This window comes from Lemur catta, chromosome 2 (genome assembly GCF_020740605.2).
Source record: "Lemur catta isolate mLemCat1 chromosome 2, mLemCat1.pri, whole genome shotgun sequence".
Taxonomy (NCBI): domain Eukaryota; kingdom Metazoa; phylum Chordata; class Mammalia; order Primates; family Lemuridae; genus Lemur; species Lemur catta.
In genome coordinates, this window is record NC_059129.1 from 14941873 (window position 1) to 14963720 (window position 21848).

Consider the following 21848-nt stretch of genomic DNA (forward strand, 5'->3'; position numbering starts at 1 on the left):
GCCTCATCTATAAAACAGGGGTGATCACAGTTCCTGCCTCACAGGGCTGTGGTGAGGGACACATGCGCTAATGCCTGTGAAACACTGGCACAGGGCCGGGCTCAAATCATAAAAGCAAAGCAAACACAGGAACACATTCTGGCAAGGGAACAGCAGTTAAGGGAACAGCTCGGGGCATCTGGCTGGGAGTTCCCAGCAGGGCTGGATTGCAAGAAATAGGTGTTACCCAGCGTGGGAACAGGACTGGAGAGACCACTCAAGGGCCCTTCTTTCGTCCCGAGGAGCCAGGGTGTGGAGGGGCGGGAGGGGAGCTTTTGCCTGGAGCAGAGCTGAGAGTTCAGAGCTGGAGCTGCACTCAGTCTAGTCTAAGAAAGATCAGGAAACAGGATGCTTTTCTGGGCTGGATGGAGGAGGTCCCAACGTTCTGCTCCTGACCCAAAGAGACCCTCCCCAAGCACAACGGCATTTCCTTCTGGGTCCTTCTCCCTTTTTCATGATTTGCTTCTGAACAGCAATAAGGGTGGGTACCCAAAGTCAATGCCATGCCAGGGAGCCCTGAAGGTCTTGCCTTCAGCCTCCAGGACTGCCACAAACAGCTGGGGTGGGAGGAGGGGGTTGTGTGCTTTGCAATTCCAGAGTTGTCATTGTCATTCAGACAGACTGCATTATGGATGATGTCCCCTAGAGTTGTGAGTTGTGTGGTGTCCAACCTGCACAGCTGTACAGGGCTGCTCTGCCGCCAGCCTCTTGCTTCCTGGAGAGGGTGCAGAACTATCTTGGGCACCCCAGCTCCAGCTGCAGCTCAAGGCAGAGAAAGGTTGAGTGGCTTCTAGATGCCAATCAAGGTACAAAGAGCCCGGTTTTGCTGCCCAAGGCTTGTCCTGGAGAAGACTGTGCTGGGCATTGTGGTGACTGGTGATGGTAGTGGATTATCGACTGTCCTTTCTATAGATTATCAGGAGACAATATAGCAAAGCGGTTCTGAGAGCAGGCTCTGGAGTCAAACATTGTTTCAATCTTGCTCTCACTGTGTGACTTTGGGCAAATCACCTGACCTCTCTGTGCTTCTGTTTGCTCAGCTACAAAATGGCTATATGCTAATACACTTGAGTATATACATACACACACTAGCTTGCTCTGTCTTGCAGAGTTGCCACGAGAAGGAAACAAGATGATATGGGTAAAGCACTAACCACGGTGCCAGCTGCATGGTAAACAGTCACTACATGTTAAGGGTCAACGAAATTACCAGGCAGGGAGGTGAGGCTCAGGGTCACCTATTGGGAAGCAGCGCCCTGAAATCCTGCCAGGGTGACGGAGGATGTGGGACCCAACCTGAAGTCTTAGGCCCAGAGCCAGATCGAGTCAATATTTAATTGGGCCTTGTCAATAGAACCTTTTCGTAATCAAGTGCTACAAAGATTTCTGAGGTTGCGTAGGGGCAACTGCGCAGGCAAACACCAGGAAAGAGAAAGTGGCCAACAATCTGGGCCCCAGTAGGGGTCTGCAAACTATGGCCTGAGGGCCAAGTTCAGGGTGCCAGGTTTTCGTGTAGCCTATGAGCTAAGCATGGTTTTGAGACGGTTGAAAAAAAAAAAAAATCAAGAGAAAAATAATATTTCACGACACACGCAAATTATATGAAATTCAAAACGCACAGTTTGCAAATAAGGTGTTGTTGAAACACAGCCACGCTCAATCACTTACGTGTTATCTGTGGCGGCTTCCCCACTACGATGGCAGCGTTGAGTGGCTGTGTCGGAGACCGTACGGTGCACGAAGCCTAAGATATGACCATTTGGCCCTTTCCTGAAAGTTTTGCCGACGCTTCCTCTAGCTCAGTGGTTCCCAAACTCTGCTGCATGTTCAGATCACCCGGGGAACTTCGTAAATGCTTCAAGCTCAGCTCACAGCCCAGACTAAGTAAATCAGAACACCTGGGGTGGGAGCCAGGCCTCGGTATTTTTTTAAAGATCTGCAGGTGACTCCATTATACAACCGAGTCTGGAAGCTTCCGCTCCAGCCCTCCTGGAGTCTCCACAATGTGCCTCGTGCCAAGCACAGCTGTGACAATTCCCTCTCACAGCTCAGAAAGCTGGCTCGGAGGTGAAGGCATCTTTCCCGCCCCGAGGCCCGTGGGCAGGCCTGCAATCGAGTGCCCCACAGGCGCTTATTTTGTGTGACCCACAGGGTCATTTTTACATCGGGAAATTTCACAGTGGCATCCGGGTCTCCAGAGTCTCTTGAATAACGGGAAGCGCTAGCCGTCCTCAACCTGTGTTTCCAAATGGCAATAATCAGCTAGCTCTGGTTGGGCTTCATTTATTTGCTATCCCAGCTGGGCCCCTGCAAGCATCTGAGTGTGAGACCCTGCCTTAATGGAAAGGAACAGCAATAGGCCAACACGTCTCAAGTTGTAACGTGCACACGAGTCACTTGGGGTCTTGTTAAGATGCAGATTCTAACTCAGTACGTCTAGTGGGGCCCAAATTTTTTGTCTCTGACGAGATGCTGCTGCTGGTACTGCTGGTCCTGGTGTCATACTTGGAGGAGGAAGGCGGTGGGCCAGTGGTTCTCAAACCGTAGTGTGGCCTGGAATCTCCCGAAAGGCTGAGAAGCCCAGACTGCTTATTAAAACCCAGAGTTTCTGATTCAGGAGGCCTGGGGTGGGGCCTTTCTAGCAAGTTCCCAGGTGATGCTGCTATAGCCAATCTGGGGACCAGATTTTGAGAACCACTGCTCTTAGCTCTGCACCGACCCTGTTGACTCTCACTTGGGGCAGGGGTGCCCCGAGGTCCCCCAGATGGCGAGACTTTCATTCTCTCTGAGGACAGACTCCTTGACACCCCGTTCTCACGGAGAGAATCAGGTCTTGGTTGGCTTCGTCAGCCAACTGTCTCTTTGATCAGACCCAAGCGGTTTCCTCAAGTTCAAACTCACAATTTAAAGACATAATTGGAGCCCAGTGACAGCAGAAGTTTTTGTCTGTTCCTTGCAAACCTCTCCCCCATTCCAAGGGGTTCTGGTCCTTGCTGTTTAGAGCAAAGGCCCCTTCCAAGGAGGTCTCACATGGGATACCACAGGGGGCCCGGCTCAAATAGATTTCAGCCCCAGATATGGGGTCTTGGTGGGCCCAGGCCTTCAGCTTCCGGCCTGCAGCCACACGGGTGGGAGGGGAGAAGCCACACCCCCCAGACAGCTGCCACTGCTGCGGCCTCAGAGACCTGGGCAGGGCCCTCTCACGGGCCAGGCTGGGCCCAGAGCCATCCGCCACAACTGCCCTGAACAAGAATGACCACCCAGGCCCCAACCGGTTCCCCGGAGTCCTTGAACTTGAGAGGGCTGGCAACCGGATCTGGATGGGTGAGCTTAAGGAGATCGGAGATTGTGAATTACTGAAGTCTCTTCCTGCACCCTTGCCAGCAGGGACTGGCTGCCTCGCTGGGGCTCCTTGTTGGTCTGGAAGCCAGAGCCCCTTTGGCTTGTGGGGGGCCAGAACCCCCGCTCGTGGCTGGGGGTGTGTGCAGGGCCAGTGTCTGCTGTCCACCCCAGGCAGGGCTGTCAGGTGCCACATGACCGCAGGGCCATGGGAGAGGCAGGTGTGTGGGGAAGCTCGGACGGCCCCCGTGCAAACCCTGGCCCTCCTCTCGCCAGCACAGTGACCTTGGCAGCCACCCGTGCTGCGGAAGCAATGATTCCTTGCGGGATTGACTCAACGATGACATGAGATGACGTGTGTGAAGTGCCGTGACAGTTCCTGGCAATGGTAGGCGCTCAATAAACGGTGGCTGCTGTTATCAGCATAATACTGGATGTTAACTACGATCATTTAGTCACATAAAACTGCCCTGACACAGCCTCCCTCCCCACTCCCTTGCAGCCTTCCAGACACAGTAGTTTGCTTATACTCAAAACACACCTAGTTGGCAGCAACTGTATTCATTCTTATATTCAACCCATATTTAAGTGTCTACTGTATGCCAGCCGTGGCTCTAGGTCTGTGCTGTCCAATGTAACTATGACACAAGCCACAAATTCAAACCATATAAGCAATGCAAAACGTTTTAATAACCACGTTTTAAAAAGTAAACACACACTGCTGAATTTGACTAGCTTAAAACATGCAAAAATAAGCAGGTCAAATTAAATTTAATAATATATTTCATTAAACTCATATCTAAAATATTATCGCTCAGCATATAATCAATATTAGAAGTTACGAATGAGTTTTTTTATGTTCAATATGTCTTTTGTTATTTTTAATTGTGGAAAAATACACGTAACATAAAATTTACCACTTAACCATTTTCAAATGTACCCATCTCCAGAACTCTTGTCATCTTGAAAAACATTAAAGAGATATTTTGCATCTTTTGCTTTCACACTATTGCTTCAAAATCTGAACTGTGTTTTGCACATACAGCACATCTCAGTTTGACTGTGGGTGTTTCTGGCACCCAACTGTTACCACGTGTGGCTAGTGGCTGCTGTAACAGACAGCAACTGGGTACTCTCAGCAGCGATAGCTTCTGCGGAGAAAATAAATAGGGCTGTGGGCTCTGGGTGATGGCGGATCAGGGAGGGCCTCTCTGAGAGGTGGCATTTGAGCTGAGGTTTAAAAAAAAAAAAAAGCCAGCCCTAAAAAATGGGGCGATGGTCCTCAACCCTGAGGAAATGCTATGGGGCTACGGAGGAAGGAAGATGACTGCCATTCGTTGAGGACTTCTTGGAGGAGGAGGCATTAGAGCTGGGCCTGGAATTGTGTAGGGGATCTGTGGGGGAAGGGCGCCCAGGACGGAGAAACAGCATGAAGGAAAGTGTGGTGGTGGGAATTCCCAGATACCGTGGGCTTTGGCATGTGGTCGGGTGGGTAAGGGAAGCGAAAGAGCAGCTGCTCGTAGGCGCCGATCTCTCTCTGTGCCAGACACTGTGGTGGGAGCTCCCTATTTGCAGTTTGATCTTTGTACCCAACCCTATGAAGCCGGTACTAGTTCCCTCTCATTTTACAGATGCAGAAACCAGGGCACAGAGAGGGTAAGCAAATTCCACAAGGTCACACAGGGAATTAGTGACAGACACGGGATTCGAACCCAAGTTCTTAACCACTGCTCCATGGTGAAGGGAAGAGCAGGGAATAAAAGGAGACACATAGGTTGGGGCCAGGTTGTAAGGTATCTTGAATGCCAGCTAAGGGTTTGGCCTTTATTCTGCAGACACCAGGAAGCATCAAAAGTTTCTGACAGGACCGTGACACAGTGATAGCTAAGCCCCTGGGAAGTGCAGGCCAAAAACCAAATCTCTCACTTATCGAGATGGTAAACTCCCCTTCCAGAACCGTCCTTTCTAAGGCAGCCTTGCAAATAAGTATTTATACTTAGCAGCCACTTACATGTTTTTATCTTTCTTTCTCCCTAATAATTATAGTAGCCAATATTTATTCAACAGAATGCCAAGTGTTTTACATACATTATCTCATTTTAATCCTCACCGAAAACAAAACAAAATAAAATAAAAACCCAGGGAAGGAGGTACCATTGCTGGCCCCATTTACAGATGAGACAACTGAGGCTTGGAGAGGTGATGTGATTTTGCCAGGTCACCCAGCCATAAGAGGTTGGGGTGAAGACCCACCTATGTCTGTCTGATTCCAAACTTCACGTTTTTAATCCTAACAGAGTCATTCCTGTTTCCCAGTGGGAAACAGAGAGAGACTCTAGAGCTGTCCCTCAAAATGTTATCAGATTGACCTTTGCTGACTATAGCCAGGGACACTGCATTTTATTCCCAGTGGAACAACCACCTGCCTCTTCTACCTCTACCCATCCCATGAGGGCCCCGCCACGCACACACGCACACCTGGTATCTTCCAAGTCTTGGCAGACACTGTCCAAGTTGCCTCCAGCCTTGGCAGGAAGGGAGGGAGGGAGCAAAGGAAACTCACCACATTCTTCCTCACTAGCTGTCAACAGGCACCACCCACGCCGGGCAAGTGGCCACTTCCAACTGGGTAAAGGCAGGGCCATGGGGTTAGGTGCTCACTATTGGCACCCCCAAGTCATCTGTCCGTTAGGATACGATGACATGGCTCCTGGCACCGGGCCCGGTGGGTGAGGTGTTTTACATGTAATTGTGATTGTACAGGATAAAGCCTGGTGTCGCTGAGTAGTCGGGCAATAAGGAAAGCAAACACAGCGTTAAGACTCTGTCAACACAGGTTTGGAAGAGAGAGGCCGTCCAGGAAACACAAGTTCTGGTGCAGCCACCTCCTCGGAAACCCATCTCTGGCTCACCTTGTCCCCGAGAGGACAGGAGAGGTCCTCCCCCAGAAATCGTAGAAAGAACGAATCGTCAGGCCGCTAGAAACCCGAGGCAGATTTTCCCAGTTGATTGAACACCTCTCCCTTCTGGTTTCTTTTTGAATTTTTTAAAAAACCATAAAAGGAACAGAAAGTTTTGGAAAACAGATACAAATGTTAGAACACAAGCTGAAGTGTGCCTCCAATCTTAACTTCTTTTACAAACCCCTGTTCTGCCAAAGAGTAGAAACTTTATCAGTCCAACATTTCCCCAGCCCCATTCCCCAGACTCACATCTAAATTCCAGGAAGCTTAACTTTTTTTTAAAGTCTATATTTGCTGCTGTTCTTCAACCATTTTTCCTAACCGTCAATTTTTCCGTATACTTCTCCTCTCACTTTTTTCAAGTAGCATTCTATCATAAGCTTTTTTCCATTTTGCTACAAAAAATCATCTTTTCACGTATTATTTTTTATGATACAAGCAATATATTCATTGTAAGAACATTCTAAAACACAAATAAAACAGTTTTTAATAACATGAGATCCTGCAACCCAGAAATAATCACTATAAACGTTCTGATTAATGGCATTTGAATATTTTTCCTATGCATAGATACGTATAAGTCCACAGGTTTCTTTTAAGCAAAAATAATTAACTATTCTTTCTGATGGCTCCCCCAATATTTCATTTTGTGCCTGTATTATGGTTTGTCAAATCCTTCTGCTCTTAGTGCATATTGAAGGTTTCTGCCATCTGTGTCCATGCAGAGAAGCCAGGCAGAGATGTGATCACCTCTCAAACCCACCTGTGGCTCTTGGCCACCAGGCGAACAAAGAAATGACAAACCAGGTGCATTCTGGTCTCATGACAAGACAGGTCCTCCAAGGCTCAGCCTGCTGGCCTAAGGCCAGAGATATGTTTGTTTCTCCCTTAAAAGGACTTTCAAAAAGAAAAAATAAGTGAGAAGTTCTTTCTCCTGGCTATGGCCACATCTGCTGTCTTAGAGTTTGGGGTCTGCTGGCTGGGTTGGCAAGGCCTATGTGAGGCTGCTTCTGGGAGGGAGGCCTATATAATCCTAGACGCAGCAGTGGAGAAACCTACAGAACAGGTTTTGTAAAGAAGCCACCAGGCATGGCGGCTGGGGCTGAGGGGTCAGTGGGCGAGTTATCTTTGAGTCACAAGTGGTAGAGTGTTTAATCTGGTGAGTTCACAAGACAAGGAAGGATCTTTGCTGAATCTGTCTCCCTGTGCACCGTGGCACGTGGAGATAGCTTTTAGATAGTCCACAATTATTTTTCATCTCGTTAGCAATTGTTTATGTTGAGGTATATTAGAAAACATATATAATTAGTAACATCAGACCTGTGATTTTGCAGACATTCTTGCTTAGGACAAAACTAAAGCAAGTATTTAAGTAAAAACAAGAGGGAGTCAACTTAAAGAAAGATAATAAGTAAACGATAGTATCTTTGGTTCCCAGATGCAGCCCAGATCAAGATGGTGGTACTCGAAGTCAGCCCTTGTACATTACGCACTTGGTCCCCGGGAATAGAAAAACAGGGAGCAATCTTTAGCTCCAATCCTTGACTAACCTTTGCTACAAGAAGCTTCTATCTTCAGAGACAGCGTCTCAGAGCTTCTTGACCCTTCCGGTGTGAGCTGGACTCAAGAACCCAGAAGGTACTAGAACCACGCAGTTAGCACAGACTCATCATCTGAGTTCCCAAACTCTGGAAGCTGGTCTGGTCAATTTTGAACATGGAAGTCCTGTCCTGCAACATTTTGGTAAATCCCTCCGAATTGTGGGCGGTGGTTTTGCCACCCATGCTATAACTTGAGCGTTCATTTTTAAAGCGAGATACTTAAGTGGATCAGTGTATTTGAGATTTTCTTTAGACTTTCGACTATTACGTTGGCCTAAGAAAAAGTGCAAGTGGTCTCCCAGCTATCGTTGGGCATCCTGTTTATGTATGTGTGAGTCTTTACAAAAATAATGGTTCCGGGCTTTTGACTCTAAGCCTTTGGCTGGAGCTGGTGAAAGTGACACAGGAAGCGAGTGCTGCATTGTCATCAGAATGGGCGTTCCTGAGTCTGTGGCACCCTCAGGAGGTCCCAAAGTTTAAGGCAAGTGCAAACCGAGGTTCCTCATAATTGTGGTCATTTTCTTTGGTGACCTTTGTTATTTCCACTATTGAAAAAATGAGTTTCCATTATATTTCACACTGTTAGGTGCTGTTGTGCTGTTGTAATTATGAAAGAAAATGTTCTTTTTTAGAACTACATATGGAAGGATCTAGGGGTGAAATAACATGGAGATTATTTAACAAGAAGTTTGCTTTAAAGAAGGGAGAGAAGAAGAGAGAAAGGAGGAAGAAAAAGAGAAAGAAAAGTAGGAAGAATGGGAGTAGAGCTAGATGGAGCAACCGTGGACAATGAATATATGCAGAGTTATTTTTGTATATGTTGGGAAAACTACAATAGAAGGTAGTGCAGTTTTTAAAAAATTTTTTCAAAAATTTAGAATCAAATCTCTGGTCCAAATCTGGTACTGGGATGAAAAGTTTATGAAAGACTATACCTGTTTTGTAAGTCAGGAAAAAGTTATAATTGCATTGCTTTTAAATTCCACCACCCCTACCCTCATGGTACATCTTGGTACCAACCAAGTGACAGGCCACACGGGTCACACCATGCAATTCCTTGACAAGGGCCCTGACATTTGCACCTGGAGGCCACACCTCACACCCCATCAAACATATTAAAATTCACCCTCATCGCACACTAAAAAGCATTTACATATCACCACCCAAGAGTTACGTTTGTGCAGTCAGCATGACGTTGCAGACGTTTAGTTAACTATTCTGTTCACTTGAAATGCTGCAGTTCTCCTTTTTTTTTTTTTGAGACAAAGTCTCGCTTTGTTGCCCAGGCCAGAGTGAGTGCCAGGGCGTCAGCCTCGCTCACAGCAACCTCAAACTCCTGGGCTCAAGCAATCCTCCTGCCTCAGCCTCCTGAGTAGCTGAGACTACAGGTATGTGCCACCACGCCTGGCTAATTTTTCTATATATATTTTTAGCTGTCCATATAATTTCTTTCTATTTTTAGTAGAAATGGGGTCTCGCTCTTGCTCAGGCTGGTCTCGAACTGCTGACCATGAGCGATCCACTGGCCTTGGCCTCCCAGAGTGCTAGGATTACAGGCATGAGCCACCGCGCCCGGCCTGCAGTTCTCTTTTTATCTTTGGGAGACAATTTTTTTTCACCTGCATAGGCCCTTGAAAGAATAAAAGCTTATAAGAGCCGATACACACACCATGCTGTGAACTAGGCATTGTTCTAACTATCCGCAGAGGTAGGTTTAATATGGTCCCGTTATGCAGATGAGGAAACAGAGGCACAGAGACAGCACGCAGTGTGCCCAAGGTTGCACAGCAAACCTGGATTCACACTCAAAGCCTGGCTCCAGCGCCCCATCCCTGACCCACTCCTCCGTGAGGGGAAGAATCACCAGCAAGCCCGTCCTGTGAACTGTATCTTTATTGCATCTTTTTCCATATTGGGGGAAATTCACCCCCACACTCCCCAAGCGATGGGAAACTTTCTTCTTTTGAAAATACGGCCCAGCTCAGACAAACATTATTGACTGCAGCTCCAGGCAGAAGCTGAAGTTTGGCAGGACCGCCCCTGCCACCCACGTGGCACCTTTAAGGGAGTTAGGAAAAGTTACCCCTCTGTGTGGCCGCAACCCCTGGGGGCCCACGACTAGTCAAGTGGAGCATGGGCTGGACTTCGGCTCCTGTCCCCATCTACCTACCTGGATGGGTCCAGCCTGAACAGTCGCCTTGTGCCCTTGACGGTTAGAGAGAAAAGCAGGTGCTAGCAGCTGCTCTTGAGGCCAGAGGCTCTGCCCATGTTATTACCAAGAGCGTTGAGCCATCGTGTGGGGTCGATGGTACCAGGCTGCGAGAGGTGCGGGCCTTCGACCGAACAGGCAGGAGGCTGCAGGGGATGCTGAAGTGTGTTTCCCACAGGACCCCTGTTTGGGCTCCTGCGCCCTGCTTCCCCTGCGGGACCCGCGGGGCAGGGGCACACGGTGTGCTGAGCTCTGAGAAATGGGCAGTCAAAGCTTCCACGGAGCTGCTGCGGGAAAAGGCGCTAACCTGAGTTACGGCCCCGCACCGGGAGACCAGACAGGGTTTTCCAAGGACCCTGGTACATGCTCCACGAGGTGTGGCCAGTGTTCTTTTTCCGGTAGAGTGCAGTGGCATCATCGTAGCTCACTGCAACCTCAAACTCCTGGGCTCAAGCGATCCTCCTGCCTCAGCCTCCCGAGCAGCTGGGACTACAGGCACGCACCACCACGCCCGGCTGATTTTTCTATTTTTGGTAGAGATGGGGGGGGGGTCTCACTTTTGCTCAGGCTGATCTCGAACTCCTGACCTTAAGTGATCCTCCCGCCTGGGCCTCCCAGAGTGCTCGGATTACAGGTGTGAGCCACCGCGCCCGGCCAAGTGGGCAGTGTTCTTTACCACCTCCCAGCGGCTTTCCTCTGAGCTCTTATCTGATACTCACCATTACTCGTCTTTCGTTCCAGGACCAGCCGGACGGGCACAGCAGGGCTGCACTGAGCTGGCAGGAGGGCAGGGTTGGGGTGCAGATAGCAGCAGGTCTCTGCCCCGTGGGGGTGGCACGTGGCCCAACCCTCGTGCTGGCTTCTGTCAGGATCACTACCTTCCTTCTCAGCCCTCCTGAGTCACGTTCAGCACCTGTGTCACTTTGACCTCACAAGCCTCCTTTTTCCCCCAACACCGCACATTACAAAGTTCATGTCATAATTGGCCTTTGCAGGAAAAATGGTTTCATTTTACTTGGGGGCCAAAGAGAAAGTGTTGACACCTGAGTCATCTGCAGGTTGTCCTGGGTTTTAAAGAGGTACAGGGAGGAGAGTACACAGGGTGAGGTCCCCCAGCTTATTGAAACTGGCGTTTTATAGGAAACACACACCACTGTCCGCAGCCTGCCACACCAAAATACCATAAACTGGGAGGCTTATAAACAACAGACATTTATTTCATGCAGTTCTGGAGCTGGGGAAGTCCAAGATCGAGGTACTGGCAGATTTGGTGTCTGGGGAGGGCCCACTTTCTGGGTCACAGATAGCACCTTCTTGCTGTGTCCTCACCTGGTGGAAGGACGAAGGAGCTTTTTCTGCCCACTTTTATAAGGGCATTAATCCCACCCGTGAAGCCTCTGCCCTTGGGACCTAATCACCTCCCAAAGGCCTCAGCTCCTGACAACATCACCTTGACAGTTATGATTTTAACATACGAATTTGTGCAGGGGAGAGGGTGGGACACAAACCTCAAACTCCTGGGCTCAAGCGATCCTCCTGCCTCAGCCTCCTGAGCAGCTGGGACTACAGGCATGCGTCACCACGCCTGGCTGATTTTTCTATTTTTGGTAGAGATGGGGGGGGGGGTCTCACTTTTGCTCAGGCTGATCTCGAACTCCTGACCTTAAGCGATCCTCCCGCCTTGACCCTACCACCAACATAGCTTAGAGCCAGCAGAGGAGGAAGAGCGTGTGTGTTCCAGGTATGGGTTCCGCCTCACCAGGTGCACGCCTGTAGGGCCGACATTGGCCGTGCAAAGTGGGGGGGGGTGAATTTACACCACCAAGAGGTGTGAGTGAAGGACAGGACTTTGTAGGGAACACACAAGGCCAAGGTCAGCAACGCAGACGTGCTTTTGATGTCCCTGCAATCCCACAGACAGGCAATGGCCGGGCCAGGGCCCCTCCCATGATGGTGACCTCCAGCCTCGTGGTCTTCCCGCACATGGGACAGGCGTACAAAGGGGCCTGGTCAGCGGGGAGCACACAGGCTGCACGCACAGCTGCTGGAGCTGCGCAGGCCGGGTTAGGTGCGCTGTTGGCAGGAGTCATCGGGGGCAGCCGGTTACCAGCCTTGGGGGAAGGACTCACTCCCACAGGAAGTGAAGCCTGGGGGCCCCTTCTCCGGCTGGCCATGTTCCCGTGAATGTTAGTCTCAGGGCTAACATCCAGGGTCATTCTGAATAATTCTGCTCTTTCCATAAAATGTTAATAACAAGAATAATTTTTCAAAAAATAATAATAGCTACCATTTATCAAGATGGACTACGTGACAGGCACTGTGCAAAATGCTCCCCACGTAGTATATCACCGACCACAACCTAGAAGGCACAGGTAGCATTATGCCCATTTTGCAGATGAGAAAATTAAGACTCAGAGAGGCCAACCTATTTTTGTCATGAATTGAGCCCGTTCCTTAAGGAGATGGCAGAACCAGACCCTAAGTGGGGTCTGACTGTCAAATCCTACACCGTCTGCCCTGGGATGGGAATGTCAGTCACCTCCGGGTCCTTAACACCATGAGGCATGCTTGTCTGGGTTGTGGCTGAGAATAACTCACTATCCTTTGAGGGTGCTCCCCGCCTCGGAAAATGGAAGTGTGACTCCGTGTGCCCACCATGGAGTGAAAAGGTGTGACAGCCACCGACGTGCCCCCACAGGGTGCAAGGCAACATCCCCCAAACACCACCCCAACATGTGGGGCAGTGACCCCAAAAGACATCTCCACATGGCACGGGAGTGTGGCCCCCACCTCTACAATACCAGAGAGGAGAGTGGCCTGGCCGTGACCCTCCACAGAGATCTTAGGTGACATCAGCATGACATTGCTGTAAATTCTTAGCATTTCAGGGCTGGAATGGACGTTAAAGTGCTTCTGAACCAGTGCCTTCCAGCCTTGGTTGCGTCATGGTGGACAGAGAGTGAGCACATCTGGATCACGCCCTGTGGAAAAGAGAGAGGGTGGGTGAGGCTGACGCCGTGGGGGCGGAGGTGCTGCAGCCGCCCAGAGGCCCTGAGCGTCAACACCTCGGCTCACCTGCACACCTGTCAGGACTGTGTCCGTCCGCCTGTACCTGCAGCAGCTACCCTGCCTTGCTTTGCTGCCACGGCCCTTGTGGTGCAGCTGTTTCTTCCCCATTCACCCTCAGCCACCTTTTCACTCTGGGAGATCAAGCTGATTCCTGTCTTGAGTGCATCACAGTGTTTCAATTAACACCCTCAAACTGTGCACACACACGCACATGCACCCATGCATGCATGCACACGTGCACACAAGAAGTGGAACTGTGGGATCTTGGGCTGGCACATTTTGAACGTAAGAGAGATTGCCAAATTGCTCTCCAAACGATTGCACCAACCTAAACCCCATCAGCACATAAAGATGTTCTTCTCCCCAAAGCTCGGCCAATCCTTAGTGTTACGAAACATTTTAATCTTTGCAAATCTAATGACTGCCATACAGATGTTTCTAACCAAATTTTGATCATCGTAAATTCAAAAATTCTTTTAATTCTTTCTTTTCTTAGTTCTTCCAGTCGATTTTATTCAGAGGCCAGTTACTGGACATAAATTTTAAAATTTAATTGCTCTTTTTAATATTTTTTTTCCTGGGATTTATTTCTTTACTGTTTTGTTCACTGATGGATGCTGGTCAGCTAGAACAGTGTGGAGCACACAGTGAATGTTTGATAAATATTTGCGGACTGAATAAATAAATAGTTTAAACATTGATATGGTTCAAAATTCAAAAGGTGCAGAAGGAGTAACTAACTTTTTTTTAAAGTCTCCTTCTCTCTCTGTCCCCGCAGCCACTCAGCTCCCCTCTTAAAAGCAACTCATATCACCACTTTCTCGTATAATTCCTCCGAGATAGACTAAACAGACACAAGTGAATATCTCTACACTTCTGTATTTCTTTTTTTTTTTACACAAATGCATGCAAGCTTTATATACTGCTCTGCTTTCTTTTCTCTCGCTTGACTATACACCTTGATAACCTTCTCTATCTCTGATCAGCTCAAATAAGACCATTGTGTCTCTCCTGCCAGAGGACTGTGGAGGAAGCCAGCTTTTCCCGTGACTGCATCAATCACACTGAGTTTGGCTTTAAGGGAGGACCCCTAGATGTCGGTGAACCAGAGCCTTGGCTGAAGGAGGTGCACGTGTGCACACGTAGGAGGTGGCCAGCCCCATTGCTACACTTCAGATTTCCCCACGCCCACCAGAACAGGTGCAAGAGATCAGGTGTCCCATTCAAGCAAGTTGGTGAGAGGTGGCTGGAAGCCAAGTGACCTGGTTTCTATTTCCAGACCTGCCTTTGACTCACCATGACCGTGGGTAAGTCCCCTGCATTCTAGTTACCTTCTCTGTGAAATAGACATCATTATGCCTACGCTGCCAACTTACTTAAAAGCGTGGCATGATGATAGAGGAGGAAAAGATCGTATGTCCTTGGACCAGCGTGTATTTCAGAAAAGACAATTAATAGGAAATTTCCTAAAGGGCGGTAAGGAAGATAATTTTTTTTTTGTTTTGTTTTTGAAACAGCGTCTTGCTCTGTTGCCTGGGCTAGAGTGCAGTAGCCTCATCATCGCTCACTGCAACCTCAAACTCCTGGGCTCTAGTGATCCTTCTGCCTCAGCCTCCCAAGTAGCTGGGACTCCAAGCCTGTGCCGCCACACCCAGCTAATTTTTTCCCTACTTTTTGTAGAGACGGGGTCTGGCTATTGCCGAGGTTGGTCTCGAACTCCTGGCCTCAAGCAATCCTCCTGCCTTGGCCTCTGAAAGTGCTAGAATTACAGGCATGAGCCACTGTGCCTAGCCAGCAAGGTGATTTTTTCTGAGTGCTCCACAGAGGAACACTTTTTCAAATAGTTAAGAAATCACTTTAATGTAATTAGGGGGGAAAATGGCTTAGCACGTCAAACCTGTTATTTCACAGGTATAATATTGCTTATTATTTATAATAGTGCTTAGGATGAGGCTGAATTTAACTTGGCAAAAAAAGAGTGAGCTGATGTGATGTTATATTAATGTATTAAGTAAATAATGATACAAGTGCTACAGGGCTTTGCAAAAATTGTGAAGGTATTTACAAATGATTGCTCTTTGGGAAAACATTGGATTAGCAAATATTTGGGGGGCAATAACAAAATCAAGCCAACAAATAGTTATAAGAAAAATCCATTTTAAACACTTCTTTTTATTTAATGCAAACATATAGAACACAGTAAACCAGGGGTCAGCAAACTTTTTCTGTAAAGAGCCACATAATTAAAATGTTAGGTTTTGCAGGCCCCATGCATCTTGATCATGTCTTCTTTTTTTTTTTTTAACAATCTTTGAAAAATGTAAAAACCACTTTTAGCCCAAGGGTAGTACAAAAACAGACCTTGAACGGGATTTTGAGCTGTAATTTGCAGACTCTTGCAGGTTAATTAAGGAGTTTACTAAATGTGCTAGCTGCTAGTATCCCAAAACCAGGTAATGGGGCCCATTTATTAAGGGCATTTATTTATTAATAACATTAATGATTTATTTACTTCTCTTTTTAAGTATCATTGTGAACTCATGGGTTTTTTTTTAATGCATTTAGTATGTTTCAATTCATTGCAGGTTTTTGCCAAGATGCTCAAAGTGTCCCGTCTTTGCCAATGATAACCCTTCCAAGGAGTCCTTTTGACTGACCCCGGTAGTCTTTGATACCTTCCCTTGTTTCTGGCATGATAAGATAGCCTGGGCTTGCCTTATACATTTCCTGTGCCAAAGCTGGTATCAGCTATTTTCCTAAGAGCTCTGGTTCTTTTAATCATGAATGGTATTTAGAGACCAAAATCTGGGTGCTGGGAATGCATATAATATTTGAATTTATAAATGGAAATATGTCCAAGGTATATCCTGGCCCTTGGAGAGATCCTGACTGCCCCCCTAAAACTCTCCTTCACCTTCCCTAGCCTGGTACAGTACGTCCCACCTGTGGCTCTTACACCTGGCTAGGTGCCTGAGAACAAAGAGTCAGTCATGTTCTACGGCTGCCCCAGCAGAGGCAGAAACATGAAAGCTTTTTCAATAACCAGAGTCAAATCCATTTTCAGGTTAACCTTCAATTAACTATAAAAATCCAGCTACCCAGAGCCCATGTTCTCTGATAATCTTGGATAATTGAGGTTTTGCTGCAAAAATAAGTATAGGGGGTTTTAATGAAAGCATCTGGCCTACAATTTACAGGGGTCACAAAGTCAGGAGCCCACGTAAGCCAAAGTAGCTAACAAAGAAAATGAATGTCCAGGCGCGGTGGCTCACGCCTGTAATCCTAGCACTCTGGGAGGCCGAGGTGGGAGGATTGCTTAAGGTCAGGAGTTCGAGATCAGCCTGAGCAAAAGTGAGACCCTGTCTCTACCAAAAATAGAAACATCAGCCAGGCGTGGTGGCGCGTGCCTGTAGTCCCAGCTACTCGGGAGGCTGAGGCAGTTGGATTGCTTGAGCCCAGGCATTTGAGGTTGATCCCAGATAACACAGTGAGACTCTGTCTCAAAAAAAAAAAAACCAGAATAAGATACCATTTCATACCCACTAGGATACTAGGATAACTATCATATTAATAGTTTTTTTAAAAAACAGATAAATGTTGGAGAGGATGTAGAGAAATTGAAATCCTCATACACTGGGTGAAATTGTAAAAATCATGCAGCTTTTTTTTTTTTTTTTTGGGAGAAAGGGTCCCTCTCTGTTGCCCAGGCTAGAATGCAATGGCATCATCATAGCTTATTGCAACCTTGAACTCCTGGGCTCAAGCCATCTTCCTCTTGGCTCAGCCTCCCAAGTAGCTGGGACTATAGGCATGTGCCACCATGCCTGACTAATTTATTTTTTGTAGAGACAGTGTCTCACTGTATTGCCCAGGCTGATCTCGAACTCCTGGCCTCAAGCGATCCTCCCACCTCAGCCTCCCAAAGTGCTAAGGTTACTGGTGTGAGCTGCCACACCTGGCCTAGTGCAGCCATTTTACAAAACAGTCTGGCAGTTCTTCAAAGGGTTAAACATAGAATTACCATATGCCTCAGTATCTCCACTCCTAGATATCTATTTAGGATAGATAGAATATATATAGAAATATGAAAACATATTTTTTCACAAACACTTGTACATAATTATTCATAGCAGTATTATCATAAGAGCCAAAAAGTAAAAACAATCCAAATGTCCATAAACTGATGGATGGATAAATAAAATGTTCATAATATCCATAAATAAAAGGTCCATATTATGGAATATTATTTGGCAATAAAAATAAATGAAGTATTAATACATGCTACAACATGGATGAGCCTTAAAAACATGCTACGTGAAAGAAGCCAGTTAGAAAAAACACATACTGTATTAAATATGATTCCATTTATATGAAATGTCCAAAATAGGCAAATCTATAGAGACAAAAAATAGATTAATGGTTTCGGGAGAAGGAGAAGGGTTGAGAGAAGAAGAAAGAATAACAGCTAATGGGTATGGGATTTCCTTTGGAGGAGATAAAAATGTTTTAGAATTGATTGTGGTGATGGTTGAACAATGTGATTATACTGAAATCCACTGAATCCTATACTTTAAGTGGATGAATTATATGATATGTGAATTATATCTCATTGAAGCTGTTATTTAAAAAACAGAATTATAAAAAACAAAAAACAATACTTTGCTAACAACAAAAAAAGACTTTTGAAAACCCGACACAGTTGATGGGTCAGACATTTGCAATCTCTCATTCAGAAGGGGGATGCAAGAATTGGCTACTAAACATGGATAGCTTTTATGTGTCTTTTGTGAAAATAATAAGTAGAGGCACACGCTGGGCTCTCGAATATCTTTCCACAAGGACTCTGGGCTGTGTGAGTCAGATCTCAGGAAAAAATTATCCTGGAAAGTGAGATGTTTTTCTCCCATAGGAAAATCGAAACAGTTGTACACAGCATTTACTGTTTTTGCCCTTGCTGCTAGGAATGTTTCCCAGGCATTCAGGGCCGAGGCATAAATAGCAATCTGTGACTCTCTGGAGCGTGACAGTCGGTGACTACTCTTCCTGTGTGCACACGTGGGCTCAATCTCCACTTTGTTTGGGTTGGTTTAAGCCCTAAACTGATTCAAATGCTTCCACGCAGGCCTCGTATCCATTCCAAACACAGATGATCTATCACCTTGGAGGTGAAATCTGACCGGAACAACATAAAGCTGTTGACAGCATTTATTGATTTTTATTTGGCTGATGACCCAAGGGACCCAACTAGTTAGGAGCTCAGCCAGGACTCCACGAACTTCTGTTATTTGCCTACTACTATAACAACTTCTACATGTAACACTGTTGTTTACTTAATATTTTCTTAAATCGATTTCCCTTTCTCTGAACTTAAGCATATGTATGAACACAAAGCAAAAGACAGTATCTCTTGCCATAAGTAGATCCCTCTTGACAATAAGCCCAGCGAAAACAGAATACTAGATACTGTTGCCTGACAAGGTTCTGAGCCTGAGGCTTCATTGTTAAACTTCGAGATTAGCCAGCGTTACAGGGATGTTAAGGACCTGTTAGTACCAAGCCGAGACTTTCTCCTTGACTCAATCAGAATGATTAAATGAGAATAAGAAAAGGTAGACGTTATAGAGATCCTTTGTTTATTTCCTCCATAATTACTTATTAGAACCTAATGTGTTGCTCACCTGTTTGGTGTTGAGGTGCTAGACCGTACAAGGCAAATGAAGCCCTGGTTCTTCCCACGTGCCTGGATCATGGCAAACACTTAGTACTTTGATGTTGTCCCTGTAGTTATTATACTAATTATTATTACTTTATTATTTCACAGCAGGGAGTGAGCCATCTGGGGAAAGTTGAGGGTTGGGTTAGTCTGAGGACATCCTCTTACAACAGGCACATGGAGCTTAATTTCCATCGAAGAACAGATGCGGCGGATTTGGAGGGGAAAGTGCTTAATGCCTGGGTCAGGATCCTTTCTGGGCAAGGAAGGTGAGGGATGTTACTGTGCTAGAAAATTAGGTCAGGCATGAACGTGCTTGGTCAAGTTTAAAATCTCTGTCTGGATATGAAGGTCTGACATTATTATACATTTGGACATTCAGTGCAGTGCCGAATTGATTCCCCGCCCCCATCAACATTACAATGAAACAACATCACAATTGAACAAAATGACATTATTCGAGGACCTGCAGTACCACGTTTACACATGGGGAGCCTGGGGGGTTGAGAGTTTAAGTAACTTGTCCGCTAGGATGTGAATTCCCAGGAGGCAAGAAACCTTGTCCATTTTGTTCATCCTCGAGTCCAGAGGGACCAGTTCAGCGCCTGGCATACAGCAGGCGCTCGATAAGTGCTCTTTGGTTGGTGGGACGGATGGAGGGATGGATGGATAGATGACAGACAGCAAGAAGGAAGGAAAGAAGGAAAAAGGAAAAGAGGGAGAGAGGGCTGAGATATGCTGTCTGGTCTCTGGCCACAACCGGGGACATCCTCAGAGGCAAAAGCTGCTGTCCCATCTGATGTGACTTCCTCGTGTCTCTCTGCAGGTGCCACGATGCATGTGAAGAAGTACCTGGTGAAGTGCCTGCACCGGCTGCAGAAGGGCCCCGGCTACACCTACAAGGAGCTGCTGGTGTGGTACTGCGACAACACCAACACCCACGGCCCCAAGCGCATCATCTGCGAGGGGCCCAAGAAGAAGGCCATGTGGTTCCTGATCACACTGCTCTTTGCCGCCCTCGTCTGCTGGCAGTGGGGCATCTTCATCAACACCTACCTGAGCTGGGAGGTCAGCGTGTCCCTCTCCGTGGGCTTCAAGGCCATGGACTTCCCCGCGGTCACCATCTGCAACGCCAGCCCCTTCAAGTAGGTAGTCCCTGGAGCGTACAGACTGCTTTTTCTTTTTTTTTTTTTGAGACAGTCTCACTGTGTTGCCCGGGCTAGAGTGAGTGCCGTGGCGTCAGCCTAGCTCACAGCAACCTCAAACTCCTGGGCTCAAGCGATCCTCCTGCCTCAGCCTCCCGAGTAACTGGGACTACAGGCATGAGCCACCACGCCCAGCTAATTTTTTCTATATATATTTTAGTTGGCCAGATAATTTGTTTCTATTTTTAGTAGAGACAGGGTCTCACTCTTGCTCAGGCTGATCTCGAACTCCTGACCTCGAGCGATCCTCCCGCCTCAGCCTCCCAGAGTGCTAGGATTACAGGCGTGAGCCACCACGCCCGGCCTTGCTTTTTCTTTTTCTCTCTTTTCCTTCCTTCCAATTTTCCTTTCCTTCCTTCCCTTTTCTTTTTCTTTCTCTCCTCTTTCTTCCCTTCTTTCTGTATTTTTTTCTTTCCTTCTTTTTTCTTTCTTCCTCCTTTCTTTTCATCCTTCCTTCCTTCTCTCTTTCTCTTTCTCCTCCTCTCTTTCTTTCCCTTGTTGCCTTCATCCTTTAGCAGCATGTAAGATTCATAATTCCTAAGCTTCCTAGGCTTAGAGAGAACCTCAGAGCTAGACACAATGGCTCACACCTGTAATCCTAGCACTTTGGGAGGTTGAGGCAGGAGGATTGTTTTAAGTCCTGGGGTTCAAGGCCAGCCTGGGCAACACAGCAAGACCCTCATCTCTACAAAAAAAAATTTTGAAAATTAGCCCAGCGTGGTGGCACATGCCTGTAGTCCCAGCTACTCAGGAGGCTAAAGTGGGAGGATCACTTGAGTGCAGAAATTTGAGGCTGCAGTGAGCTATAATTGAGCCACTGTACTCCAGCCTGGACAACACAGTGAGACCCTGTTTCTAAAAAAAAAAAAAAAGAAAGAAAGACAAAAAGAGAGAGAACATCAGGGTAGTCCTATCTTCAGGCACACTAGTGCCTATCTATATATACCAAACATGTTTATTGAGCATGTACTGTGTGCCAGGCACCGTTCTAGGCACCAGATAGTGAACAAAACAGAGTCCCTGCCCTCTTCACAGCCTACTGGAGAAAACAGGGCATTAACATTTTTTCCACAAATATTGAATTCATTATAATTATGATGATAAAAAATATAAAAACCATACATCAAATGCTTATGATATGCCAGGCATTGTGTTCAGTGTTCTTTGGGTAATTGATGTCATTCTAATCCACACAGCCACCCTAAGGGTGGGGACTACTGTGCCAGCACCAATTTATAGGCGAGGAAATGGGGTTCAGAGAGGTAAGTGAACTTGCCCAGAGACACACAGTGGACAACTTCGGAACTTGAACCCAGGACTGATCCAACTTTAGAGCTGCCGCTTTTTAGCCATTCTGCCACGTTGTCCCTCCCGCATTTGATGGCAAGGCATCAAAGGAGGGGACATACGAGCAGACCCAACCCAGGCAGGGTTGAGGAGAGACAGGGGTCAGTCAGGGAAAAATGCCCCAAGGGATGAGTAGAAGTTATCCAGGTGGAATGAAGAGAGTGCCCCGAGTGGGAGACACAGCAAGTGCAAAGGCCCTGGGATGAGACAGAGCTTGGTACATTCAAGAAATTGACAGAAGGGCCAGGGTGGCTAAGTCACAGAGAACATTCTTGTCCAAAAGGAAGTTCCGGAAGGGAATTCACACCTCACGATTTACATTTCCAGTTATCAGAAAGTCCCTTCTTTCCGGTAATAGGGCTC

At 47.1% G+C, this 21848-nt stretch overlaps 1 protein-coding gene across 2 annotated transcripts in view; it reads left to right on the forward strand.

Annotated features, from left to right (window-relative positions):
• Positions 1 to 21848, forward strand: part of SCNN1B (sodium channel epithelial 1 subunit beta) — a 50608-nt gene that overhangs the window by 10038 nt on the left and 18722 nt on the right. For both annotated transcript variants that reach the window (XM_045542783.1, XM_045542784.1), the window contains exon 2: positions 19760 to 20078. In XM_045542783.1, the coding sequence (XP_045398739.1) occupies positions 19768 to 20078 (311 nt within the window). In that variant the 5' untranslated portion in view covers positions 19760 to 19767. The remainder of the gene's footprint in view (positions 1 to 19759; positions 20079 to 21848) is intronic.